Source organism: Suncus etruscus, chromosome 4 (genome assembly GCF_024139225.1).
Source record: "Suncus etruscus isolate mSunEtr1 chromosome 4, mSunEtr1.pri.cur, whole genome shotgun sequence".
Lineage (NCBI taxonomy): Eukaryota > Metazoa > Chordata > Mammalia > Eulipotyphla > Soricidae > Suncus > Suncus etruscus.
In genome coordinates this window covers 558,079-585,138 of record NC_064851.1, presented here as the reverse complement: position 1 = coordinate 585,138, position 27,060 = coordinate 558,079, and the positions used below count along the sequence as shown (strand labels likewise).

Genomic DNA, 27,060 nt, shown 5'->3' with positions numbered 1-27,060 from the left:
GGCTCTACTGGGGGCTTAGGTTCTCACACTGCACAGTGAAGGCCGCAGAGAAACGCAGGGAAGGAGGCTGAGGGAGGCCTGGTGGGTCTGCCCAGAAGCAGACAGGCGGCAGGGACGCCACAGTGGTGCAGGAAAGGCTCCATGGCACCCACGGGGCTGAGCTGCCCCGCATCACGAGGGCCGGGGGCTGGGTGGGAGGTGTCCAGGTGAGCTCGCCAGGAGAGGGCGGGCGGGCCCGGGTGATGGGATCGGGGAGAGGTCCCCGACGAGGCGCAGGAAGGAGGTGGGGGGTGTGTGTGCGCCTGGGGAGCCCCGCAGGGCCCAGCTCCCCTGTCTGTCTGGCGCCAGGCTCGGCGGTGCCTCTCGACCGGAGCTCTCGATGGGCCCTACACACAGGCAGCTCGCGGGCACCGAGTCAGAGGTCCCTGGGCACCGGCTGGGGCCTCCCCCGGCCCCGAATCACACGGTCAAGAAGAGGCGCGGTCGACTCCGGGCCGCGGGCATTTCGGTGCCCGGTGCTCCGGCCGGCCGTCAACAGGCCGAGCACCCGCCTTCCGCGAACAGTTGGGGCAGCGGCGGGGTCGGGCGGGGACCCGGCCCGGAACAAAAACAAAGCGGCAGCCAATCAGCGCCCGGGTCTCGCGGGCGGGCGGGGCCGGCTCGGCCAATCGGCGGCCGGGCCTCGAGGGCGGGTCCCGCGCAGCCGCCGTCGCGGGCCGAGCCGGCCTCCGATTGGCCGCCGGGCGCGCTCGGGGCGGGGCTTCCGGCGGGGCAGCGCGACTTCCGGCAGGCGGCGCTGCCCATGGCCGCGCTCCGGCTCCGGGTCCTCCGGGTGGTGCGCCCCGCGCTCGGCCGCGCAGCTCCCCGCCGGACCCCGGCCTGGTCCCGGGCCTCGTCCTCGTCCTCGTCCTCGTCGTCGCCCTCGTCGTCGCCCTCGTCGTCGCCCTCCACCTCCACCTCCTCGTCGTGCCCGGGCCCCGCCATGGAGCCGGCGCCGCGCTGGCTGGCGGGGCTGCGCTTCGACAACCGCGCCCTGCGCGCGCTGCCCGTGGAGACGCCGCCGCCGGGCCCCGAGGGCGCCTGCCGGGCTCCGCGCGCCGTGGCCGGGGCCTGCTTCAGCCGCGCGCGCCCCGAGCCCCTGCGCCAGCCGCGCGTCGTGGCGCTGTCCGGGCCGGCGCTGGCGCTGCTGGGGCTGGGGCCGCCGCCCGCCGGGGCCGAGGCCGAGGCCGCGCGCTTCTTCGGCGGCAACGCGCTGCTGCCGGGCGCCGAGCCCGCCGCGCACTGCTACTGCGGCCACCAGTTCGGCCTCTTCGCCGGGCAGCTGGGCGACGGCGCCGCCCTCTACCTGGGCGAGGTGTTAGCGGACGGCGGCGCGCGCTGGGAGCTGCAGCTCAAGGGCGCCGGGCCCACGCCCTTCTCCAGGTGCGCGGGCGCCCCCGGGAAAAGCAAAGGCGAGGGCAAGGGCAAGGGCGGCCGGGTCTAGGCGCCCCGAGACGTGGGAGACCCCCACCAGGAGCTGGAGCGTCTTCCACTGCCAGTCAGAGGGGCTTAGCGACGGTCCAGAGGAGCCGGCACTCGCCCTGCTCCCTCCCAGCCGGCCTGGAACGAGCCCTGAGCACTGACTGCCAGAACAAACAGAAACACTCAGCTTCTGCCCGAGGGACTGTGCAGGCGCTGGGCCACAGTGGGCCTGCTGCTGACCCTCTGCCCTGCCAGGGCTGGGAGCCCGAGGTTCAGGTTCCGGCCTCAGCCTTTCCCCATGCAGCAGCTGCAAGTCTGCCACCTGCAGGGCCTCCCGCTGAGGAAAGGGAACCTGAGCTGACGGGAGCTCACTGACCTGCCTGACCTACCGGTTCTGGGGTTAAAGACCACAGGAGCCTGGGCTGGCTCCTCCTGGCCAGTTGCTCACCCAGGGTGGCCACGGGCAGCCGACAGAGACAGATACTGCACTCAGCCTGCCTCTCTGCACACCGCTCTGCTCTTCTCTGCTGTGCCAGGCAGCAGGAGAGAAGATGAGCTTGTCTCTCTCCCCGACAGTGTTTGGGGGCTTCCGTGGTTCCCACATGCAGCCTTTCTGCCCACTGTCCCAGAGGACTTTTGTTTATTTGTTTGTTTTGGGGCCATGCCTGGTGGTGCTCAGGGGTTACTCCTGGCTCTGCACTCAGAACTCATTCACAACTGCGTGCAAGGCAAATGTCCTACCACTGGGCTATCACTCTGGCCCCTCAGAGGACTTTTCTAAAGGCCCTCACCAGAGCTTCCTCTCTGGCCGTGTCCTGGACCCCCTCAAGAGCTGTGTTGTTTTGTCAGTTTCCAACAAGGTGTAGCCTTCTTCCAAGGTTCATGCAGGTATGTGTGTGATGTCTGCATGTCTCCGAGGAAGCTTGCGGTGGTGGCCCTGTCTGACGAGCACAGAGCAGAGCCTGGGGTCGTGCACATGGCAGACCTAGGCTGTCCCGGTGTCCACGCATCTCAGAGGAGCCCTGCTCTAGACACTGAGCGAGATGTATAGAACCTGCCAGAACAGAGTGTGCTGCGCCCCACCACCACCACTGATGCCACGACCGCACAGCAAAAGTGTGAGGAGCCTGGAGATGCGTCGCAGCTGCCGGAGTGGCACAGCTGGGCGGTGGTGACCTTGAACTGACATCTGCTTCAGCACTGCCACCAGAGAGCCCTTTGGACCTGGGATTCTAAAAGCCCTGGCCAGGTGGGGCTGCCACCAGTGAGGACTTGGCGGGCACTGGAGGGCTGAGCAGCTTTGATAAAAAGCAGAAGCCGCTGCCAGTCACTGGGGCGGCCAGATAAAGGTCCAGGCTCCCACAGAGACCCGCCTGCTTGGAGTTCTGCCCTGCTCTACCCTGCACGGTGAAGGGACAGTTTGTGTGCACAGAGGGCGAGCAGCACACGGCCCGGCCTGGCACACAGCCCTGTCAGCCATCCGTGGGGCCCGGAGGTCGGCACAGGCTGCACTGGACAATGGACTTTCCTCTGCTGTGGTTGGAGCAAGTGGTGGTAGCTCTGGGAACATCAGCTACCCAGGCACAGTGGGGAAGCAGATGGGGCGGGCAGGTCAATCCTTGAGGCCCCGTACATGGCCGCTCGGTGCCCACCGGCTCATCTCTTGCACCCACTTGGAGCAGCCCCCAGAGCTTCAGACTTCATTCTCAGTGACTGCAGCAAACTTACCCTGGACCCCAGAAGACTGGGATTGATCCTGAATGCTTGATGGGCCGAACATTAGGGCCACTCCTAGTGGCCCTTGGAGGACTCTGTGCAAGGCCAGCACCTTCCCTGAGCCACCTCTGACCACTGATGACTGTCCCCCGGCTGTGGTGCTGCTGACATCTTGTCCCACAGATGGGGTATGGCCAGAGGGCCCTGGGCAGGTTCTAATGACATGCTGAGTGGCACAAGCAGGATGTACCTAAGGAGACATTTCCCATTGAGACCAAGGGAATATGGGAAGGAGATGCTCCTGGACACGAGAGTCTGATGGGACAGAAGTTCAAGGAAACTGCTTCATATCTTTTCATCGGGAGGACAAGGTCCTACACGCCCCTCCACCCATGGGGCTCCACACGCTGTCACGAGTACCCCTTGGAAGGGAGCATTTGTGTCTGCACAGGGGACCCATTTACACTCCCCACGGCTTTCCCTGATTCAAACATGGTTGAGGCCAACCCAGGATCCTTCTGGAATTGTGGAGTTCAGCCAGCAAGGGGGTCTCCAATTGCTGTGACACTGTCCATAAAAGCCACAACAGGCTGGTTTGGGAGTCCCCAATGTCCCGGAGACGAGACTGGTTCTGGCTGGTTCTGGGCGACATGAAGGCTGCCCTTCCTGCCTGTCTAAATCCCAGGCTCTGGTGCGCAGCAGTCAGTGCCATGCCAGGGTGGTCACAGGCTGAGAGCTGTGCCATAAGGACGTGGCTGCGTCCAGCTGAGCATGTGGCTCAGGGTAGCCTTGGTGGTGCTTCTGCAGGGCCGGGACCCTGAACACAGCCCAGTGACCCTATATCTGCTTCCAGACAGGCCGACGGGCGCAAGGTGCTGCGATCAAGTATCCGTGAGTTCCTGTGCAGCGAGGCCATGTTCCACTTGGGCATCCCCACCACGCGGGCGGGCGCCTGTGTCACCTCCGAGTCCTCGGTTGTGCGGGACATCTTCTACGACGGGAACCCCAAGCATGAGAAGTGCACAGTTGTGCTGCGTATCGCCCCCACCTTCCTGAGGTAACTGGGGCCCGGTGTATCATGTCTGCTGCTCCCTGCTGTCTGGTCCCTGGGGCAGACGTTAGGCATGGAGGGACGGGAGGTAGTGGAGCATGCCTGTGGGTATGAGACGGTGGAGGCAGAGGGCTATGGCACGGTCACCTTGATGGCAATTGTCCAGCTTCGGAACGGCCTACAGGGTAGGGAAAGCTGTCAGGTGCCAGGGCATCCCCTTTGCCGGACTGTCGCCATACTCTGAGCCCCCTGCACCTTAGCGGTGCCGCTGCCACCATCATGCTCTGCTGCTTGCAGCTTTGCCAGGTGAAGTAGGCAGTTTGTGAGAGCGACCAGCTGTTTCCTTGGTTCTGTTTGCACGCAGTAGCCCTCCTTAGCCTGCCAGAACCCCGTCTTCTTGCCCGCAGGTTCGGCTCCTTTGAGATTTTCAAGCCCACGGACGAGCAGACAGGGCGTGCAGGCCCCAGCGTGGGGCGGAACGACATCCGTGTTCAGATGCTGGACTACGTTATCGGCACCTTCTACCCTGAGATTCAGGCCGCACACGCGGAGAGCCCTGTGCAGAGGAACCTGGCCTTCTTCCGGGAGGTAGGGCCTGCCTCGTGTGCCATGTCCACCCTGGGCTCCAGCTCCTGCCACTCTGGCCAGCCTGGGCAGAGGCCCCTCCTGACCCTCCTGGCCATGCCTAGTGGGGAGTCACCACAACCTGGCCCCACATGTTATCCTGAGGCCCTGCAGCGCCAACTGGGCACCAGAGCTGGGGCAGAGCCCAAAAAGGCCCAGCTGGTGGCAGCCCGTGTCTGTGTTGCAGGTGAGCCGGCGTACAGCCCGCCTGGTGGCTGAATGGCAGTGTGTGGGTTTCTGCCATGGTGTCCTCAACACGGACAACATGAGCATCGTGGGACTCACCATCGACTATGGGCCCTTCGGCTTCATGGACCGGTGAGTGGCCCTGCCTGGCCTCAGGCATGCAGCTGATCCTGATTCAATCTCCAGCTCCCATATGGTCCTCCTGAGCCTGCCAGGAGTCTGCCCTGAGTCAGCCGGGTGCAGTTAAAATACTAAACAAGAACATTTTCTCGGTGCATCATGAGGGCCCGAAGGGTGCAGGAAGGAAGTACCTTTTTGTGGTTCATAGCCACATACACTTGGGAGACCAAGTGGTGATGAGGACAGGTGTGTGCAGGGCAGGTACATCGCTGCCATTTCATGGCCCTGGCCCTGGAGGTATAGTTCCAGCTCATCAGAGCAGTGTCCTGGTGGTCCCCAGCACCAGCTTAGCTGGATAAGGCCCCAGAAACCGGGCTTCAGGCGCCTCTGCGAAGCCACCCAGACGGGCTGTAGACGGGCCGTCTCAGCACTACAGGCGTGACTCCCAGCCTGACTGGGCCAGTGACTGTGGCTCTTGCTTGCCTGTAGGTATGACCCCGACCATGTGTGCAACGCCTCAGACAGTGGAGGGCGCTATGCTTACGCCAAGCAGCCTGAGGTCTGCCGCTGGAACCTGCAGAAGCTGGCGGAGGCCCTGGAGCCCGAGCTGCCCCTAGAGCTGGCTGAGGCCAGCCTGGCAGAGGACTTCGATGCCGAGTTCCACAGACATTATCTGCAGAAGATGCGCCGCAAGCTGGGCCTTGTGCATGTGGAGGAGGAAGGCGACGACAAGCTGGTGGCCGGGCTCCTGGAGACCATGCACCTGACCGGTGAGGACCCAACTTCTGCCACCTCTGCCTGCAACCATGGGAGCAACTATGCCCAGGATCTTGCAGGGTCCCCACAAGATTCTACACGTTGTGTCTCCTTCCTTGGGCTTTGTCTGCTTGGGGCCACACTCAGCAGTGCTCAGGGGACCCTGTGTGGTGCTGGGGATCAAATCTAGGCTGGCTGTGATCAATGCCCTCCTGTGCTGTCTCTGGCCCCTCTGCTCAGCTTTGGTCAAACTCTTTCTAGGACCTTGTTTCCTGGCCTGCTGGTGCAACTGCACCGTGTGCTCAGGGCCTTTGGGGACCTTCCTGGCCTCACTGTCCCTGGACTGCAGCTGTCTGTCTGAGCTTTTCTCTGCGCTTGTCCCGCTTGAGCTGACCTGAGGTGCTCTTACTGAGCTGTGCTTCCTCATTCCCGCGGTAGGTGGCGCCGCTTGTGGCTCGGTTCATTCCTGCCGCCCTTGTAGACCAAGGGCCGACTCCTGTGATGTCTTTGGGACCTTTGAGCTTCTCTGTGTGACTTTCCCATCTGCTGTCCTGTTTTCCGAAAAGTTGTGATTTCTGCCTTCATACCATTGCAGTATAAGGTCCAGATTTGGTGGTGGGGATGCTTGGCTGGTGCTGGGAACAGAAGCACCAGGTTTGGCCTTGCAGGCATCTTCTGTTCCTGAGGACAGATCACTCAGGGGCTTTTTTTTTTTTTTTCTTCTGTTAAAATGTGTCTTTTGGGGGCTGGGCGGTGGCGCTAGAGGTAAGGTGCCTGCCTTGCCTGCGCTAGCCTTGGACGGACTGCGGTTCAATCCCCCGACGTCCCATATGGTCCCCCAAGCCAGGAGCAACCCCTGAGCATTACCGGGTGTGGCCAAAACAAAAAAAAAATGTGTCTTTTGGCGAAGACAATCCCTGTGGGGCCCTGCGGCTCTTAGGTTTTGGGGGGCCACACCTAATGGTGCTTATGAAATGTTACTGCTGGCTGTGCGCTCTGAAATCGCACCTGACGGGTTCAGGGAATCCTATGAGATGTCGGGAATCAAACCCGGGTCCATCCCGGATTGACTGAGTGCAAGGCAAATGCCCTACAGCTGTGCGTTGGCTCCTGTTTGCACCCATCAGGGTTCTCCTACTGTTCTTGGGGCTGTACTCCTGGGTTCAGACCGGGGCCTCCTGTGAACCAAGCTATACACAGCCTTTTGGAAGCCCCAGACGCGTCCCAGGTGCCTCTTCGCTAGCCGCACAGCTAACCTTGCAGGGTCTGCCCTCTGGTTGTTCAGGACCTGCTTTGGGAGCTGCCGAGGAGGGCTGGAGGCAGCCCAGCTCTTCCTGCCCTAACCTTTGGCTGCTCCTTTCTCTGCACACGTGTTTGGGGGCCGTGGTGAGACCCGACGTCCGAGGGCATCTCCCGCCCACTCATCCACTGGCCTCCATCCACTGCAGGTGCCGACTTCACCAATACCTTCACCCTGCTGCGCTCCTTCCCCATGGACCCCGAGTCTCCAGACCTAGAGCAGTTCCTGGCTGAGCTGGCCACACAGTGTGCCACCCTGGAAGAGCTGAGAATGGCCTTCCGGCCGCGGATGGACCCCCGGTGGGTAGCAGCCTGTCACTAGAGCCGCACAGAGCACACCGGGGAGGGCCCCGCTGTGGTCATGACCAGTGCCAGCGGGAACGGCACCATGGTCACCCCCACCCCTGCGTCTGCAGGCAGCTCTCCATGATGCTGGCACTGGCGCAGTCAAACCCGCCACTGCTGGCACTCATCGGCAGCACCCGGGAGAGCCTCGCCAAGGAGCTGGAGCGCATGGAGCAGCAGTCCAAGCTGGAGGAGCTCAGCCCGGCCCAGCTGCTGAGTGGCAACAGGGAGCACTGGACCCGCTGGCTGGGCGAGTACAGGTGAGCACTGGGCACCCCGGCTGGGCGAGTAGTGAGCACAGGGCTGGAGCTGCAGTGTGGGGCTTGTGTGATTGCAGAGCCCGGCTGGACAGGGACAGGGCTGGCGCTGGTGACGACGATGCCTGGCAGATGGAGCGCAGGCGTGTCATGTGTGCCAGCAACCCCACCTTCGTGCTTCGCAACTACGTGGCCCAGAACGCCATCGAGGCCGCCGAGAAGGGTGACTTCTCCGAGGCAAGTGCTGCCCTCCTGCCCTGGGGGAGGTCCTGGGGTACGGGGTTAGGCCAACACCGACCCCCACCCTGTTCTCCCACAGGTCCGCAGGGTGCTGGAGCTGCTGGAAGCCCCGTACCAGACCGAGGGGGAAGCTGTGGCTGCGCCCACCTGCAGCAGACCCCCGCCCTGGGCAGCCGAGCTCAGCGTGACGTGATCTTCGTAACTGCCTTGGCAGCCCAAAGGTGCCAAGGCCCCGGCAACGTGACAAGGGTGTGTGAGCTGCAGTGTCTCTCCATGACGGCAGGGACGTCCAGTCGTATCGACCCGCCTCTGTCTGACCCTAACCCACGGCACGTGCCCCCCAATAAACCCTCAGATCCTGGCCTGCTGTCCAAAAGATGAGCAATCAGGTGGGGGGTGGCACACTTTATTGGCCGGCACGCAAGTCCTGGTAGTAATTGTTGAAGTTGATGCGCAGCAGGAAGTCCTCCAGGTGGGGCTGGTACCCCCGGTTCACCAGCTTCGACACCACTGGGGACAAGAGTCGCATGAGTGGCCTGGCCCAACCCCTGGCTCCCCCAACACCCACACCCCTGGCAGGCACTCACCCTTAAAGAGGAAGTGGGAGTAGTACTTGAAGGTGTTGTAGGACTGCTGCATGAGGGCGAAGTTGGGGTGCTCGGCACCCCGAGGGCCTTGGGCAGGGCCCCAGGGCTGGGAAATGAGCTGGCTGCGGAACTTGAGGACCAGGCTGAAGAGGCTGTGGATGATGTTCATGACCGGAGCAGCCTTCTCTGTCAACAGGCCCCTGGGGAGGGAGGCCGGTGGCTGAGGGCATCCTCGTGGTACACAGGACAGGACCGGAGGGCTACAGGGCGGGGTCACGGTCACAGCAGGCGCCTGAGCCTCACCTGAACACGGCCTTGTGCAGGTACTCGGCATGGGCACGCTGCATCTCCTCCAGGTCACGCACGGTGGCCAGCTGGGCCCTGAACTCGCACCAGGTCACGTGCAGGATCTGGTTGGCGATGTAGCCCTGGATGACCTTGACGAAGTGCTGCATCTCGTGCTTGAAGAGCTGCAGTTGGCGGAACTGCACCGAGCCGGCCACCTGGCTGAGCAGCGCTGCGGGCAGGGCAAGGCAGGGGCGAGTGAGCGAGGGAGGTGCGCACAGCCAGGCAGGCACGCACACAGCACACATGCACGCACACAGGCACCTCACCCGTGCGCTTGAGATGGAAGCAGACATCCTTGAGCGTCCACATCATGAGCTTGAGCTGCAGCAGGAAGGAGAAGATGCCGCTGTAGCGGCCCAGGCAGCGCTCGGTCACCACCAGGTTGAGGGGCCAGTCCACCTGCAGAGGAGGAGGGAGGACCAGCTCGTCGGCTGCCCTGGGGCCCCGCACACCCACCCTCAGCCTGGCCTGGCCCTGCTAACCTTGTACCTGAGCTCCAGGCAGCTCAGCACGTCGGGTGCGTTGGGGGCGAAAGCTTCAGGCAGGAACTTGAGAGCGAAGGAGAGGTTGTGGGCCAGAGGCCCGTGGCCGTGCAGGCTGTACTGCAGTGCTTTGCTCAGGAGTGAGTTAAGCACCAGTGGCGTCAGCAGCTCCCCTGGCGTCTGGCCCGCACCCAGCTGCGGGGGACAAAAGATGGGCCCTATCCTGAGCTGGCCAGGCCACCCAGGGCAGCCCCATCCCCCTGCCCAGGCCCCAAGGCCACCTTCTCAAAGAGCAGGTCACTGAGGGACTGGGCAAACTCGCCGTCCTCCATCAACAGAAAGTGCCGCAGTGCCTCCAGGTGGGCCTCTAGGCGGAGTTCCACGAAGAAGTAGTCCACAGCAGCCTTGTTCACCAGGGAGATGCTGCGAGTTGGGGCAGAAGGGCCAGGACAGGGCAGCTCAGGGAGTGCCCGTGGGCAGGACAGGCAGAGCACACAATGAGTGCTCGGCAGGACAGTGGGTGTCTCCAGTGGGCAGTGGGTCAGTGAGGGATGACCTACGGGCAGGACAGGGCAGGGCACTCACTGGGCGGCCAGCGGGGCAGTGAGCGAGTGTTTCATGAGCACAGGCAGCGGCAGCAGCTCACTCGGCTGCACGGCAGGCTCGGTAGGCTGCTCCCAGGAGCCCCCAGGAAGGGTGCAGGCCCGGGGGAGGCCGTGGTGCAGAAGACGGGCCACAGGAGGCTCAGCTGCAGAGGGCAGGGCAGGTGTGAGGGCCGCTCTCTGGCTGTGTCTGCCCCCGTCCCCTGTGCAGTCACTCAGAGCCACTCACACATGGCCGCGAAGGTGTCCGGGTACTGCTCCAGGCGGTACTGGTTGGCCAGGCCCACAACATAGGCCTGTTCTTTGCGCAGGGCCTCCGCTGCCACCGCCTCCTCCTGGTCCTCCAGCCCAGATGCTGCTCCCTAGGACATTCCAGCCTCACTCACCAGCCCTCAGGGGAGGTGCCCAGGCTAATGCCAGTCCTGGCCCTCTCTGCAGCCTCACCTGTGAGCTGAGTGGACTCCCTTCCTGAGTGTCCCCGGTCTTCCCTGGGGGACACAGGTGGTAGGAGGGGGTGTCAGGACGGGAGCTCCCAATCCCACCTCCCGGCCCCAGATGAGCTGAGCTGCTGACCTGCATCCTTGGGGATACCATCTTCCAGGACACCCGGCTGGACCACAGCAGAGGACACAGCCAACAGGCCGGCTTCTGGGTCAGCAGCCTGTGCCCAGGGACTGCCTGTGGACGGCTGTGCTCCCAGGTCAGGGCTGAGTGCTGCTGGGTCAGGACTCGGTGCTCCTAGGTCAGAACTTGGTGCTCCAGGATCAGAGCTCAGTGCTCCTGGGTCCGAACTCGGTGCTCCAGGGTCCGAACTTGGTGCTCCTGGGTTAGAACTCGATGCTCCTGGATCAGGACTCTGGGCTCCCAGGTTAGGACTTGGTGCTCTCAATTGAGGGCTTTGTGCTCCAGGGTCAGGACTGAGTATTCCCTGGCCAGGGCTCTGTGCTCCTCGGCCTTGAGATTCCTCTTCACAGGGGCTGCCCTGGGGCACTGGCCTTTCAGGCTGGGCTTCCTGGGGAAGCAAGCCCAGGCTGACTTGGGACTGAGACACGTGTCCATGAATGTTCCACCGTGGCCTGGAGGGCGCCACATCCCACACGTGTTCCCCAATCTTGACGCTGGAGTCAGACACATGTCCATGAATGTTCCACCGGGGCCTGGAGGGCGCCACGTCCCACATGTGCTCCCCGATCTTGACGCTCGAGTCAGACACATGTCCGTGAATGTTCCACCGGGGCCTGGAGGGGGCCACGTCCCACACGTGCTCCCCGATCTTGATGCTGGAGTCAGACACATGTCCGTGAACGTTCCACCGGGGCCTGAAGGGGGCCACGTCCCACACGTGCTCCCGGACCTTGACACTGGCATCAGACACGTGTCCGAGCACGTTCCACCGGGGCCGGGCAGGGACTCTCCCTGCGGGCTCACCTGCCTTGGCATTTGCTGCCTCCAGCGAGTGCCCCAGCGCCTGGCTGTCCTGGGGGAGGGGTGCATCAGGACCAGGTTCCTGGCCCACCTGAACACCGTCCCCAACAGTTAGGAGGGGTCCCAGGGTGGCCGAGGAAGCCCTCAGGACAGTTCTGAAGTCGTACTCTGCAGTGACGGAGCTCGAGCACGGCAGGTCCGAGCCGATGGTCTGCAGTGCCTCCTCCAGAACCAGGGCCTGAGTGGTACTGGGGGATTGCTGGGGATCGCCAGGCGGGGGCAAGAAGTCACCAATGTTGAGGCCCTCAGAGAATGGCCCCGGGTCCGCCTGGGGCCCTGAGCTGCTGAGCACTCCCGAGTCCGACTCCAGGGCTGCTGCTGAGACCCTGCTGGGCCCATCCTCGGCAGCCCCCGGCTGGGGCTCAGCCTGCTCAGAACCCGGGCTGCCGCTTGGAAACGAGGCCTGCAACACAAGGAGAGGCTCACTGGAACCCCTACACACACACACACACCCTTACAGGGGCCCGCAGTGCCGCCACCCTCTCACCTGAGAAAGTGCACTAGGGGCTGTCTGCTCGGGGGGTGCCTTTCCTTCTGACAGGTCCTTCAGCATCTCCTGAAATCCAAGCTGCTGGTGAGGGAAAAACGTGCCCGGCCAGGGCAGGGCCTGAGCCCACAGACAACCAGGGAGACAAACCAGCCGGCCATCCCACCTTCTTCCCGCCGGTGCACATGGTCTATGAAATTTCTTGGAGTGCAGCCTCTCCCCCACCCCCCAAAGGTCAGCGTGGTGAGACCTGCAGGTGCTTCTGGTCTTCGGAAAGGAAGCGCAGCCGAGCATTCGCCAACCGGTGTCTCTCGATGCGCCACAGCGCCCTCAGCTCCCGCTGGGCGGCCTCCGCTGACAGCGAGCTGTAACGCTCTACCAACGCCTGCCTGAGCACACACGGGTCAGAGGCAGGGACGGGAGAGGGAGAGGGACAGGCCCGGGACAGCAGCTCAAAGCCCAAGACAGACACAGGCCGAGGGGCACAGACTGGGTGATAAAGGGGGGAACACTACGTGGCCTCAAGGATTTCCCCCACACCCCTGCCCTCCTCCCGGCAGCGGCGCCCACCTGGCCTGCCTCTCCAGCTGCTCCTCCAGGGCCCGCAAGCGCTTTTCCCGGTCGCGGAGCTCCCGGGCATAGCTGAAGTCGTCCTCCAGCTCCTCCTGCCGGGCTGCCCGACGCCGCTGTACAGCAGAGCACAACACCCCACCTGCTTGCCTGGGAGGCCTCGATTCCCCCAGTCCTTCCCCGGGTCCCCGACCTGCTTGTCTGGGAGGCCCCTGGTCCCCACAGTTCCTGTCCCAGACTCCCTACCTACTTGTCTGGAGCCCTCTGACCCCACAGCCCATTCCGGGACCCCCACCTCCTGGTCCTTAAGGAACTGCTCCTTGAGTTTCTGAAACTGCTCTCGCTTCCGGGCATCCAGGGCCATGCGCTCAGACATCTGCCGATCTGCAAGCAGGTGGGGAGAATTCAGGGGAGGAAACCCGGGGGGGGGGGGGGGGGGGCAGAACCAGGCCCCAGAACCAGCTCCTCACCACTGAGCTCCCGCAGGACCCTGGACGCAGCTTCCCACGCCTGGACGATCAGCTCCTGTTTGGCAATCTCCATTCTCAGTTCCTGAAGGGTCACAGCAGTCACGGGGTTGCCCCGTCCTCCCATCCAGAGGCCGGTTCCCCTCCACCCCCGTGTCTGGCCAGCCCCGCGCACCTCCTGCTCCTTGCTGACAGAGCTGTGCCTCGCCACACGCTCCATGCGGCCCACATATAGGGCACAGTCCTTCTGCAGCTCCCGCAGCTCATCCAGCGAGAACAGCACCGAGATGCGTGGCACCGGCACCTCAGACCAGCACAGGTAGTGCTGAAGAGGGTGCGGCTTAATACCTGGCACCCAGGAAGGCACCAGCCGCCAACAACCCCGTCCCTGGGGACTCTGACCTGGGGCTCCCGTAGCCCTGCCTTTTGGGGCCCTGATGCAACAGCCCACCCACAGCAGCCACTGCAGTGCTGGGGGGGAGGGGTGACAAGTCAGGGGTCGGGGCCAAAGGGGAGCGGTGAAGGGTGAGGGGTCTAGGCCCGTACCCGAGGGCAGCAGAGCTTGAGTAGGTTGATGGTTTTCCCACACACGTACACATCGTGGGCAATGTCCTTCAGGAACACAGGGACGCATTCCTCCACCTCCTTGGAGATGAGCACGTAGCCGTGGGTCCAGTAGAACTTGTCTGCACAGGGACACGACACTGACGGGCCTGCATCCTCCCCAGACGGCAGGACCCCGCGCAGCTGCACCTACCTCGGAAGCCCAGGTACTCGGGGTTCACCTGGATCATGAACTCGCCGTACACGTCTCGGAAGACGCCGCTGTACACCCAATCGTGGATGAATCTGAGGGGGCAGCAGCCGTGAGGGTCTGTTTGGTCAGCCACGGATGCGGCACAGACCTGAGCACCACACACACACACACACACACACACACACACACACACTTTGGTCAGCCACGGATGCGGCACAGACCTGAGCAACACACCACACACACACACACACACACACACACACACACACACACACACACACACCCAGCCACGGATGCGGCACAGACCTGAGCAACACACCACACACACACACACACACACACACACACACACACACACACACACACACACACACACACACACACACACACACACACACACCCTACCCCTAAAGCAAGACAGCAGGCCTCCCACTGGGCCCCGCCCACACACAGTCCTGTACACACACCTGGTGTAGGGCTCACAGCTGGTCTTCAGCAGGGCCAGCAGCACGGGGTAGTGCTCGTTGCTGCAGTTGTCCAAAGCCTCCTGGTACAGGTAGGACAACAGCTTCACCCCCTACGACAACATGGTGGGCTTCAGGGCGGCAGCGCCCGCTGCTGGGGCCCCTGCACTCTGCCCCGCCACCTGGGCCACAACTGCTCTGCGACGCCACAACACTCACCGTGGGGAAGGGCACCCTGGGCTCGCCTCCACCGGAACCTATGGGCACGGTGCCCACCCCGCACAGTTCTGCCAGGTACCTGCGCACGGGTCAGACAGCAGTGGGCGGGTGCTCCCCACAGGGCTGCCTCACCCCCACCCCAACAAAAATAGCCTAGATGGGAGGTCTCTCCATCCAGGTGTAAATCCTCCCACCCTCTGCCCTCCACCTTCCACCCACCCACCCGCCCGGCTCACCTGAGCTGCCGGCCCAGCTTCTTGAACAGGAAGGCGATGCTGAGGAGGCTCAGGGTGGGTGGCGTGGCCAGCACGCAGGCACGGTAATACTGCAGGTACCTCCGCAGGCCGCTGGTGAAGGCCTGTGGACAAGGGCTGGGGTGGCTTGTCTGCTCTGGCACAGGGTGGGGTGTCCAGGTGCCGGCTCAAATTTGGGTTCAAATCCTCTCTGATCATCCCAAGGCCACTGGGTAGTGTGGCTCCAGCCCAGCTCACCAAGAGACTGGCAGGGAACCAATGTTCTGGAGCCAGCGTGAACCAACATCTACTCAAACAGCCTAGACCCCGACTCGCCCAGGGAGGGGGGAACCTTCCTGGTCATTACGGGGGTGGGGGGGGCACCAGGCTCCAGCTATGCTTGTCCTCTCCTCCCCCAGGCCCCCAAGACCAAGGAGAAAACCAGCAGGGTGGGAGCGCAGCACCCGGGAGCATACCTGGAAGACGAGACCCTGGCAGCAGGAGGCACCCAGCGCAGATTGCATGGAGAAGTGGCTAAGGCGCGTGTAGTGGGTCCCACAGGCCGCCACTTCGGACAAAAGGCTGCTGACACTCTCTGGCGATGCTCCCGAGACGTGGGTGCCCCGCGTCACCACAAAGGCCTGTGTCAGCTACACAGAGTGGACATGCTGAGCCAGCAGCCTGCAGGCACCCAGCCACCCAACAGAGCACACTCACACGAGAATCCCCTAATTCAAGACAAGGCTAAAATATTCTTGGGGGTCGGAATGATAGTGCAACCAGTAGGGACAAGGACACACACTTTGAAAATAATCTGCAAAGGGGCTTAGGTGACAGATAGGACAACAGGTAGGATGTTTGCCATGCAAGCTCTCCACCTGGGTTCAATCCTAGCAATTCCTATGGTCCCCCAAGTCTGCCAAGACTAAGCCCCGACCACTGCTGGGTATAGCCCAAAAAAGAAAAAGAAAAAAATTGGGCCGGAGCAGTGGCGCAAAAGGTAGGGCATTTGCCTTGCACACGCTAACTTAGGACTGACCACAGTTCGATCTCCCAGTGTTCCATGTGGTCCCCCAAGCCAGAAGTGATTTCTGAGCACCTAGCCAGAAGTAACCCCTGAGCATCACTAGGTGTGGCCCAAAAACAAAACAAAAAATCTGGACCAGAACAATAGCACAGCAATAGGGCGTTTGCTTAGCACGCAGACAACCTGGGATGGACCCCGGTTCAATTCCTGGCATCCCATATGGCCCCCTGAGCCTGCCAGGAGTGATTTCCAAGTACAGAGCCAGGAGTGAGCCCTGAACGCTGCCGAGTACGATCACAAAACCAAAAAAACAAAACAAAACAAAAAACAAAAACCCTGAAAATGATCCCCTTAGGGCCCTGGACAGATAGCACAATGGCATTTGCCTTGCAAGCAGCCGATCCAGGACCTTAGGTGGTTGGTTTGAATCCCGGTGTCCCATATGGTCCCTCTTGCCTGCCAGGAGCTATTTCTGAGCAGACAGCCAGGAGTAACCCCTGAGCACCGCTGGGTGTGACCCAAAAAAAAAAAAAGAAAGAAAATGATCCCCTTAAAACGAAGAGCGCCTGGGGGCTGGAGCATATCTCCTGAGCACCACCAGAAAAGATGCCTTAGTCTATTCTCAACCCAGTGTGGCCCCAAACAAAGTGGATTCATTAAACATCAAGGAGAAAATCAGGCAGAGATAGTGCAGCAGTCGAAGCGGCACTTGCTCGTGGTGTATGAGCTCATCTGACCACGTATGTTAACCCCTTCAGATCCTGGAGACTCTGGTTCACCAAGATTTGTATACTCGTGCTCGCTTCGGCAGCACATATACTAAAATTGGAACAATACAGAGATTAGCATGGCCCCTGCGCAAGGATGACAAATTCATGCAAATTCGTGAAGCGTTCCATATTTTAAAAAAAAGTTTGTATACTCGGGGCCAAACCCAGTGGTGCTCAGAAAACAGTATGTGGGGGCCAGAGAGATGACATGGAGGTAAGGCGTTGCCTTGCATGCAGGACCGTGGTTCGAATTCCGGCATCCTATATGGTCCCCTGAGCCTGCCAGGAGCGATTTCTGAGTGTGAGCGCTGCTGGGTGTGACCCAAAATCCAAAAAAGAAAACAGTATGTGGAGCTGAGGAGCAAAACAGGCTTCGACAGAGGGTGGCACTGTGGGGCTAGTGCTTTTTTGGTCAATAGCCCTCATGACAGTTGTCCTTTCAATCTGTCCATCTTGCCCATTTACTAGTCGGGTCCAGATTTCTTTTTTTTTTTTTTTTTTTTTTTGTTTTTGTTTTTGGGTCACACCCGGCAGCACTCAGGGGTTACTCCTGGCTTCATGCTCAGAAATCGCTCCTGGCTGACTTGGGGGACCATATGGGACGCCGGGATTCGAACCAATGACCTTCTGCATGAAAGGCAAATGCCTTACCCTCCATGCTATCTCTCCGGCCCCGGGTCCAGATTTCTGATCTATCCTGCCCCTCTGTGCCTTTGGAGTGGTGGCTTCAGACCACTGACACTCAACAAGATAACTGGGACGATGGAATTTATTTCACAGTTTTGTAGAAATTGTGAGGCTTGTCTTGCTTTTATTTTTTGGTTTTTGGGCCACACACGGTAGCTCAGGGGTTACTCCTGACAGCTCGGAGGACCATATGGGATGCCAGGAATCAAACCAGAGTCCATCCGGTGTTGGCCACACGCAAGGCAAACGCCCACTACTGTGCTATCACTCCAGCACCTTATCTTGCCCTTTAAAGGAGACTAGGGCTGGAGTGATAGCACAGCGGTAGGGCATCTGCCTTGCATGTGGCCGACCCAAGACAGAACCGGGTTCGATCCCCAGTATCACATAGGGTCCCCAGAGCCAGCCAGGAGCAATTTCTTGTTGTTGCTGTTGGTTTTTGGGTCACACCCAGTGACACTCAGGGGTTACTCCTGGCTCTATGCTCAGAAATCACTCCTGGCTTGGGGGACCCTAGGGAACACCAGGGATCGAACGGCAAGGCGAACACCCTATTACTGTGCTGAGCAATTTCTGAGCACAGAACCAGGAGTAACCCGAGCGCCACCAGGTGCAGCCCAAAAACTTTTAAAAAATGAAAAAAAAAAAAAAAAAGACTACTCAAAGCTTCCTGATAAGCTTGTTTCATGATCAGGAAACACTGTAGCTGCTGTTTGTCTGTCTAGTGCAACAAGCACTTGTGTTGATTCTTTTGACTGAATGATCCCACGTTAGTCTTTTTTTTTTTTGGTTTTCGGGTCACACCAGCAGCGCTCAGGGGTTACTCCTGGCTCTATGCTCAGAAATCGCTCCTGGCAGGCGCAGGGGACCATATGGGATGCTGGGATTCAAGCCACCGACCTTCTGCATGCAAGGCAAATGCCTTACCTCCATGCTATCTCTCTGGCCCCTTGTTAGTCTTAATGTTTTCATTTCACCTGACGTGCACCACATCCAGCCTCGCTTGTACTAGTTTCACTGACTAGATATGCTGCCTTTTTTTTTTTTTTATGCTGCCTCTTAAGGTTCATCTGTTGTTTCAATCGGTATCTTTTTTGTTTTGTTTGTTTTTTGTTTTTGGACCACACCCGGCGGTGCTCAGGGGTTACTCCTGGCTATCTGCTCAGAAATAGCTCCTGGCAGGCATGAGGGACCATATGGGACACCAGGATTCGAACCAAGCACCTTAGGTCCTGGATCGGCTACTTGCAAGGCAAACACCGCTGTGCTATCTCTCCGGCCCCTCAATCAGTATCTTGTGTAATATGTGGGGTCTCAGCTTGCAGTTTCGCACAAGAAATCAGACAGTCAAGGGAAAAGGGGGTGATAAGCAACTTCGTGGGTCTTCCTTACTCAGCCAAGCTTCTTTTGCTACTGCTTTCCTGGCCACTTTTATTAGCCAGAGTTTAACATACATCACCTTGAGGGTCAGAGTTGATGTCATTAAGGGTATTAGTGCTTCTAATTAATTCAGAAAAGGTAAAAGGTTAAAAGTGATTTTAATGGTGTCTGACAACAATCTTGGGAGTTTTATATTTGGATTTATTTGGAACTCTGAGCTTCTTGGTGTTGGTTTGTGATGCAATCCTCAAACTGGGGGGAAATTCTCAGCTACAATTTGACTAAAGAGCTCTCCATTTCTTCCCCAGAGCCTCCTATAATCTGGACATTGTTCCTCTTAAAATTACTTAACTCGTTGACATTTTCATGGCCCTCTTCTTCCCTTCTCCTCTTCAACTGGTTTCCCGCACCTCCTCTTTGAGCACTGACTCATTCGTTCCTCAGCCTGTGTCACCCTGTTGGGGTCAAACCCGGACCATGTGTTTCCGATTGTCCAGCAGGCCACAAAGAGTTCGTTGTCAGTCTGGGGTCATAGCAAGTGGTGCTCTGGGCTTACTCCCTGGCTCTGCACTCAGAAATCATTCCTGGCAGGTTTGGGGGACTAGATGGGGTGCTGGGGATGAAACCTGAGTGAGACGCCTGTGGGGCCAGCACCCTCTACCGCTGTGCTCTATCTCCTGTTCTAGTCTTGCCGGTCTCAGAGCTTCACTGGATAAGGATCTGGCAAACCAGATACATTGGAAGTGTACAATTGGTTGGTGCTCAATAAAGCCACATATGGAATATTCAATCCTAAATTATTTACGTTTTTCTTAGGTCCAGCCATACTATATTATCTTATCCCTTTTTTTTTGGGGGGGGGGGGTGTAAACTTTTGGACAACACCCAGTGTGCTCAGGGCTTACTCCTGGTTCTGCACTCAGGAGTCATTCCGGGCAAGGCATGGAGGACCATTAAGGATGCCCATGAATCTAACCCCACCCCAGTCAACTGCATGCAAACACCCTACCTGCTATACTGTCACTCTGGTCCCCATCTGTTATCCTTTTAGTTTTGGTGCCACACCTGGCAGTGCTCAGGGGTTACTCCTGGCTATGAACTCAGAAATTGCTCCTGGCAGGCTCAGGGGCCATATGGGATGCTGGGATCGGACCCAGGTCCACCCCAGGTCAGCCATGTGCAAGGCAAATGCCCTCCCACTGTGCTATTAACTCTAGCCCCCCATCTGTTATCTTACTTGTATTTTTGGCTGCACTCTACAGTGCTCAGGGTTTTCTCCTGACTCTGCTCAGGATCACTCTTGGGGGTGCTCAGGAAATTATGCGTGATGTCAGGGATAGCACCCCGCTATGCTGAGTTCAGGGAACCCAAATGTTACCTTTAAAACAGTAAATTACAGGTGCATAGTGCAATAACTTGGAAACTATGAACCGTAACAGGAGCACGTATGAGAATGTATGACATCTGGAAAGCCCGATATCTGCAGTGAGCAGCCTGGTGTGTTCTTAGACAGCAGCGTGATAACATGACTAATGAGCCTCAGCTGGGGGCGGCCAAAGGCAAACTAAAACACCAATAAAATAAAGAAACTGGATTTCTGAGCTGAGAATTAGATCACGAGCCTGATATTAAACAATTAAATGCCAGGCTACATTTCTCAAGAAATCAGTTTTATTTTGTCCAAGGGAAGAATTTTTGTACTGGGAAGAAGCACTGAGCTTTCTGACACCCTCAGAAATGAAAGAGGAGATGGGGCCGGTGTGGTGGCACAAGGAGTAATGAGCCTGCCTTGCTAGCCTAGGACAGACCAGTTCGATCCCCGGTATCCTATACGGTCCCCCAAGCCAGGAGCGATTTCTGAGCATTTAGCCAGGAGTAATCCCTGAGCGTCACCGGGTGTGGCCAAAAAAATAAATAAATAAATGAGAGGAGGGGCCGAAGCGATAGCACAGCGGTAGGGCATTTGCCTTGCACATAGCCAACCCAGGACGGTCGTGGGTTCCATCCCCAGCATCCCATATTGTCCCCCAAGCCAGGAGGAACCCGAGTGCTGCTGGTGTGGCCCAAAAAACCAAAACAAACAAAAAACAAACAAAAAATCCCAGAGTTGAGGAATATGGGCACCAAATTCCAAGAAACTTGAAGAAAATAGTCCCAACTAGGAAAACTCCAAGACACACTATACCCAAAATTACAAAATCCAAAGACAGAATATTGAAAGCACAAGATCAACAAAGGAACTTACTGAGAGACCGCCTGTAAGATGTGCAGGAGATCTATCAAGTGAGTTTCTACGAGCTAAGAGAGGAGGGATCTGGCCCACTCAACAAAAGGAACCGCTCCCCAAGAACACTATCACATAGATTATTTATCATTCGGATCCAAAGGAACGATACAGAGCTTTAAGCACAGGCAACAGAGGTTAGAGTGATAGGGCTCTTGCCTTGAAGAGTCAACCCCAAGGACAGACCAGGGTTCGATCCCTGGCATCCCATATGGTCCCCTGAGCCTGCCAGTAGCAGCACCAGGTGTGGCCCAAAAGGATTAAAAAAAATCAAGCACAGCAACTACTTAGGGAATTCAGAGCCTTGAAACCAGTTTTTCCCAAGAAGTGTTAAAAGAGCTGTTTTGTTTAGTGAACATTTTGGTTTTTGGGTCATATCTGCCAGTGCTCAGGGGTTACTCCTGGCTCTGTGCACAGAAGTCACTCCTGGCAGGCTCAGGGGACCAAACGGGAAGCTGGGAATCTGTCTGGGGGGTTGGCCGCGTGCAAGGCAAACGCCCTACTGCTGTGCTATTGCTCCAGCTCCTAACAGAGCTTTTTGTAAAGAACAGAAAAAACATCCCAGCATGTGGCATCAAGTGTGGCCCTCGCTCATGGAGGGTATGGTCGTCCTGTACTAGATGAAGGTTAAAAGCATACAACGATTAGGCATCACAAGTTGACTTTTATTGATTTGTTTTCTGGTAAGTCCATCTGCCATTTTGTTAAAGCAAATTATATGAAATAAATTTGTTACATGCTTGTCAAGAGAGCAGGCGAGGGGGCAGTAGGAGACTGAGGGCTATGGGTGGAGGGAAGGGGACAACAGTGGTGGCTTTGGTATGGGAGCACGGTACACCTGAGACGACTGTAATAAACAACTTTGTAAATAGGTGTCTTTATAAAAAATGAAAATAAATCAGGGCCGGAGCAATAGCACAGTAGTAGGGCATTTGCCTTGCACGTGGCTAACCTGGGACAGACCCGGTTCTATTCCCAGCATCCCATATGGTCCCCTGAGCCTGCCAGGTGCAATTTCTGAGCGCAGAGCCAGGAGTCACCCCTGAGCATCGCCAGGTGTGACCCCAAAACATAAATAAATACATTTACATTTTAAAAAATGAAAATAATTAACACAGTAGATAGAAAAGCAAGGGACCGGAGAGATAGCACAGCAGCGTTTGCCTTGCAAGCAGCCGATCCAGGACCTTAGGTGGTTGGTTCGAATCCCGGTGTCCCATATGGTCCCCCGTGCCTGCCAGGAGCTATTTCTGAACAGGCAGCCAGGAGTAACCCCTGAGCGCCGCCGGGTGTGGCCCCAAAACAAACAAAAAAAAACAAACAAAAACAAACAAAAAAAAAAAGCAAGAGGGACCTTGTCTTACAAGCAGACCCGGGTTCTATCCATATTGTACTAGGAGTAATTTCTAAGTGCAGAGTCAAGAGCAAACCCTGACCACCGCTAGGTGTAGCCAATACAAAAATCAATAAATTTGGGGCCAGAGAGACAGTACAGCGGTAGGGACGAACCCCTGAGCACTGCTCGATGTGGCCCAAAAACCAATTAATCAATCAATAAAGTTCAAAAACTGCTCGGTGTGGCCCAAAAACCAATTAATCAAATAAAGTTAAAAAAAAATAAAAATCAATAAATATTTTTCTTAAACATATGTAAGCACATGGCACTACACACAGCACAGAACCACACACGACACCACGAAGAGCACAGTACAGCAGCACACCACACCTTCCTCCTCCTGACCTGGCGAGGACCAGCCAAGCCTATGGTTACAGAGCAGCAGGGCCCTCAGCATCCCCAGTCCCCAGCCCCCTCACCTGGCAGAGGGAAAAGGTGGCCGACGCCACCCCGATGAGGACGTTGAGCGAGTCCTTCACCAGCTCACTCTCCGTCACCAGCACAGGCGGCTGCGTCTCCAGCAGGGCACCCCCCAGGGCCTGGAGCTGGCCATGGTACAGCCTGCGAAAGTGGTCAAAGGCGTCCCTCCCCGCTTCGGTGAGGTAGGGCTCCTCGTGGAATCCCGGGGGGCTGTGGAGACAGGCGGCAGCATTGAACAGACAGCAGTACCGAAGCCAGCAGGTGAGTCAGTCACCCACTTTCCCTGTGAGGACACCTCTGCAGGACTCTGTCTAGAAGCCACAGTGGCTGGTGCCCAACGGCTGTCACTCACAGGCCACACATCGACAGGCCAGTTCACCTCAGTGACCACGCACTTCTGGACAAGCCGCAGCCCCTCAAAGGTGCCCAGGTGCCCTTGGGATGAGCCCAGCAGCCCAGGTGCCCTTGGGATGAGCAGAACATGGCTCAACCCTTCCCCTCCCCCAGACTACAAAGGGGCAAAGGCCCTTCATCTCTGATCAAGAACAGAAAGGGGTGCTTCTGCCTGACCCCCTCAAGCAGCACACATGGCCTGCAATGTTGCCTGGAGAAAGAATGTGTACCCAGGATAGATCCAACAGTCCCCCGACTGTCAAGAACAGGAAAGGGAGGGCCAGAGCGATAGCATAGCAGTAAGGCATTTGCCTTGCACGTGGCCATCATAGGACAGACTGTGGTTCAAATCCCGACTTGCCACTGCCAGAAGCAACTTCTGAGTGCAGAGCCAGGATTAACTGAAGCACCACTGGGTGTGGCCCCCCAAAAATAAAAACAAACAAAAATAAAACAACAGGAAAGGGGTGGGGAAGCAGAGTCTGAAAGAAGGGCACAGGGCCTGACAGGGCAGTGAAGATGAATGACAGACACACACACACAGATAGCTAAGGTGAATGACACAAACACACACACAAAGCAGTGAAGGTGAAACACACACACACACACACACACACACACACAGTTGAAGAACAAAGCCAGGAGCAGGGGCGCGCGCGCGCACTCGCACACACACTCTTGAAAAACGAATTCTCTCTCTCCCTTTCCCTCTCCTCGCCCCCCTCTCTTGAAGAACGAAGCCAGGAACAGAGGCCAGTACTGCAAAACAATAAAAACTGTCGGATTCCATTTATATTCTCTTGGAAAGCAACAATCCTACTGATAAAGCATGCTGGCTTCTAGAAATCGACAGGAAGGGGCAGAAAGCTCAGAGGGCTAGAGAGAGGGCCGTGCTCAGAGCTCTGGCTCAATCGCAGACCCCAAGCAGTGCCAGAATCCACTCTGAGCCACACACTGGGAACAGTCCCTGGATGCCGCTGCTCTGAGCCATGTTGTCTCAGACTACAGGCCGAAGATAAAGGTGCCTTCTCCTTGTCAGAATATCCTGTAGCTTGAAACTGCAGGGTCAGAGAGATTGTTCCGTGGGGAACGTGCTTGCCTGTTAAGCAACTAACCGAATTCCATCCCCAGCACACCATGTGGTCCCCTATGCATCACCAGGAGTGATTTTTGAGATCAGAGCCAAAAGTAAGCCCTGAGCACTGCCGGATGTACCCCCTAAAAACATAAAGAATCAGGACTATTTAGGGTAGGAAGGGGAAGGTGTCAGATATGGGAAATTGTAGATACACTGGCACCCTGGGTTCTGCTTATTAGTCTTGGGCTTGTCTGTGGACTTGACTTCTCGTTCCTGTTTTGGGGCAACCCTTGGCCACCTACCAACCGATCTGCTCCCAGCACCTCCGTTTGCTGGGCTTGTAGGTGAGCGCAGCATCCCACAGGTCAATGTCGGGAGTCAGGCCTGGATCTGTTTGGGAGTCCGGGGTCAGGTTGGAGGCGGACTGGAAGCCTTCATCTTCAGACTGGTCTACACTGTGAGGAACCTGGAGATGAGACAGAGGAGCTGTCCTGAGGTGAAGCCGACTGCACAGCGGTCCCCTTATTCCCCTTACCACGGGAAGGACGAACACTCCACCAATCTTCCCAGTCCCACTGAATCGCTTCAACTAATAACTACACATTTTTCAAAAATGGCATCCCACACACAAGCAAAAAGTTAAACCAGATATGAAAACATCTTCCATGCACCAAGACATCCCCTACAGCATCGGGTATATTTATAAACAGCCTAATTAAAAAGCCCCCAGAGTTGTCGGGCCCACCACCCCTTTGTCATAAAACAAATCCCCTTGGGAATCTATCTTGTTTTGTTTTCTGGCCACACTGGGTAATGCTCAGTGCTTACTCCTCGCAGAGCTGAAGGAAGGAAACCAGGATCAGCAGTGTACAAGGCAAGCACCCAACCGCTATGAATCGTTGCTCTGTACCCGGGAAATTTGCCTTCTTTAAGTAGAGAGAAACAGAGGTTCCCAACTGTCCCTGGCTTGAGGGGAGCAGCCTTCCTATCCCCGGCCTAAATCTAAGAGATGGTTGGAAACAGGAGACTCAGCATCCAGCCAGCCACATGAGGGGCGTCCCAACTCAGAGATGGGACCAGAGCACGAAACTGCACTTAGAGCACAAACTACATAGCGCCTGGCCACAGAGCGACACAGGGCGACCGAGCAACCTGACATGGCTCAGATGGTAGAACTACTTTGCCATATGAGCAAAGCCTACTTTACTCCACGGTATGTCACTCGGCCAGAAGCCCTGAGATGAGAGAATGGGGAGCTTCAGGCTGTTCCCAACTGCCCGACAGGAGGACAGGAAGGTGAACAGTCAGGCCAGGGCTGGGGACGCTTGGGTGACACAGACCTCTAGAGTCCCTGGAATGGCACAGAACGGGTCTGTCCCTGTTCAGGCCACCAACTGCCCAAGGCCACTGTCCTGCCTGAGGCCGAGCAGGCAGGACTCTGACAAGAGAAGGTTTTTCTGGAGACGAGATTGAGTGAGGCTACAGGCAGGATAGGGAAGCCGGGGGCCTTACAGCTACCGTTGGGTAGGAAGGCCGGGAGGGAGGGCGAGCGACGGAGCTGGGTTTGGGAACCAATGCAAGGAATCCATCAGAGAGAAGACCCGAAAAGAGGGAAAGGCAGAAGGAGCTACAGGGTAGCAGAAACAAGAAATGCAGCCCCACGAGCTTTCGCAGCGAAGGCGCCTGGGAGAAACGGCCAGACACTGACAGCCCTCGCACTTGAGGGGCCGTTTTCTCTAGCCCCGGGGCAACGGCCTCTAAGCGAGGTACCAGGGGGTGCTCGCTTCACTGTCCTGTCTCTGACGGCTCGCCAGGGGCTCGGGCGGTCTGTCTGTCGCCCCCACGGCGCACCTCGGACGGCCGGCCGCGCTACCTGGATGGCCAGCCCGGCGAGGTCGGCGCTGTCGGGCACCGGGGGCAGGTCCAGGCGCACGTCCAGGTCCGGGGCGCCGAAGAGGGCGGCCCGCGGGTCCCCGCGGCAGCGGCCGGGGGCGGCGTCCATGGCGCGCCGCGCCGCCCGCGCCGAGTCCCGGGCGCGCTGCTCGTCGCGGCCCAGGGCGGCGCGCACGTCCCGCTCGCGCTCGCGGAGCGCGGCGCAGTCGTAGCCGGCGTGGGGCGCGGGGCGGCGGGGCGCGGGGCCGGCCAGGGGGTCGTGGCGCGGCCGGGGCGCGCGCGGGGGGGCCGCTGCCCGCCAGCAGCACCAGCAGCTCGAGCGCCGCGCCCGGCTCGCTCCCCGGCGCCGCCGCCGCGTCCAGCGCGCCCAGCAGCTCCTCCAGGCGCTCGGCCTCGCGGCGCAGCCCCGCCACGCGCAGCTCGAAGGCCAGCAGCAGGGCGCGGAGGCGCGGCGGCGTCCGGGGCGCCCCCGGGCCGAGGGCCCCGCGCCCGCCGCGCCGCCGCGCCCCGCCCAGAGCGGCGCCAGCAGGGCCTCGTAGGCCGCGCGCCGCAGGCCCCGCTTGGCCCGCGGCCGGGCCCGCGCCGCGGGCAGCAGCGCCTCGCACAGCGCGTCCAGCAGCTGCGGCACGCCCGCCATGCCGCCGCCCCCCGCGCGCAGCGTCCGAATGGCCCGCGCGCCGTCGCCGTCGCCGTCGCGTCGCGTCGCGTCACGGCGACGCGCCGGAAATGCGTCATCGCGGAGGCCGGAAGCGGGTGGGCCCGGAGGGGCGTGGCGTTGGGTTGCGTGGTGGGCGTGTCGAGGGCGTGGTCCTGGTGGCCCGTCGTGTGGGCGTGTCTTGGGGCGTGGTTCCAGGTCCTCTGGAGGGGGCTCCCTACTGGGCTTCCTCCAGCCAGGCTTTTGGGGGCCTGTGGGGAAACTGAGGCCAGAAGCAGCCCCACTGGGGCCGGAGAGATAGCGTGGAGGTAGGGTGGTTCT

The 27,060-nt window shown here is 58.8% G+C and overlaps 2 protein-coding genes and 1 non-coding gene across 3 annotated transcripts; 2 read left to right on the top strand and 1 right to left on the bottom strand.

The window, feature by feature from the left end:
* Positions 1-975: 975 nt before the first annotated feature.
* On the top strand, positions 976-8,416 carry SELENOO (selenoprotein O). The gene is made up of 9 exons (XM_049771757.1): positions 976-1,422; positions 4,031-4,234; positions 4,636-4,816; positions 5,040-5,170; positions 5,648-5,928; positions 7,363-7,513; positions 7,630-7,818; positions 7,896-8,052; positions 8,135-8,416. The coding sequence occupies exons 1-9, from the start codon at positions 983-985 to the stop codon at positions 8,255-8,257; spliced, it is 1,857 nt and encodes a 618-aa protein (XP_049627714.1). The 5' UTR covers positions 976-982; the 3' UTR covers positions 8,258-8,416.
* Positions 8,417-8,443: 27 nt separating this feature from the next.
* TUBGCP6 (tubulin gamma complex associated protein 6) lies at positions 8,444-26,721 on the bottom strand. The gene is given in 27 exon segments (XM_049771537.1): positions 8,444-8,565; positions 8,643-8,842; positions 8,946-9,159; positions 9,257-9,389; positions 9,473-9,667; positions 9,754-9,895; positions 10,058-10,220; positions 10,304-10,436; positions 10,519-10,562; positions 10,648-11,962; positions 12,047-12,115; positions 12,297-12,435; positions 12,617-12,732; positions 12,912-13,000; positions 13,087-13,168; positions 13,259-13,408; positions 13,630-13,769; positions 13,841-13,932; positions 14,308-14,417; positions 14,524-14,602; positions 14,760-14,881; positions 15,233-15,406; positions 22,720-22,930; positions 24,494-24,657; positions 26,065-26,320; positions 26,322-26,602; positions 26,605-26,721. Coding segments are annotated over 27 exon segments (5,034 nt in total). The 3' UTR covers positions 8,444-8,461.
* LOC126007502 (U6 spliceosomal RNA) lies at positions 16,579-16,688 on the top strand. Its single transcript, XR_007495063.1, has one exon. It is a non-coding gene; the product is annotated as a U6 spliceosomal RNA (small nuclear RNA).
* Positions 26,722-27,060: the final 339 nt, after the last annotated feature.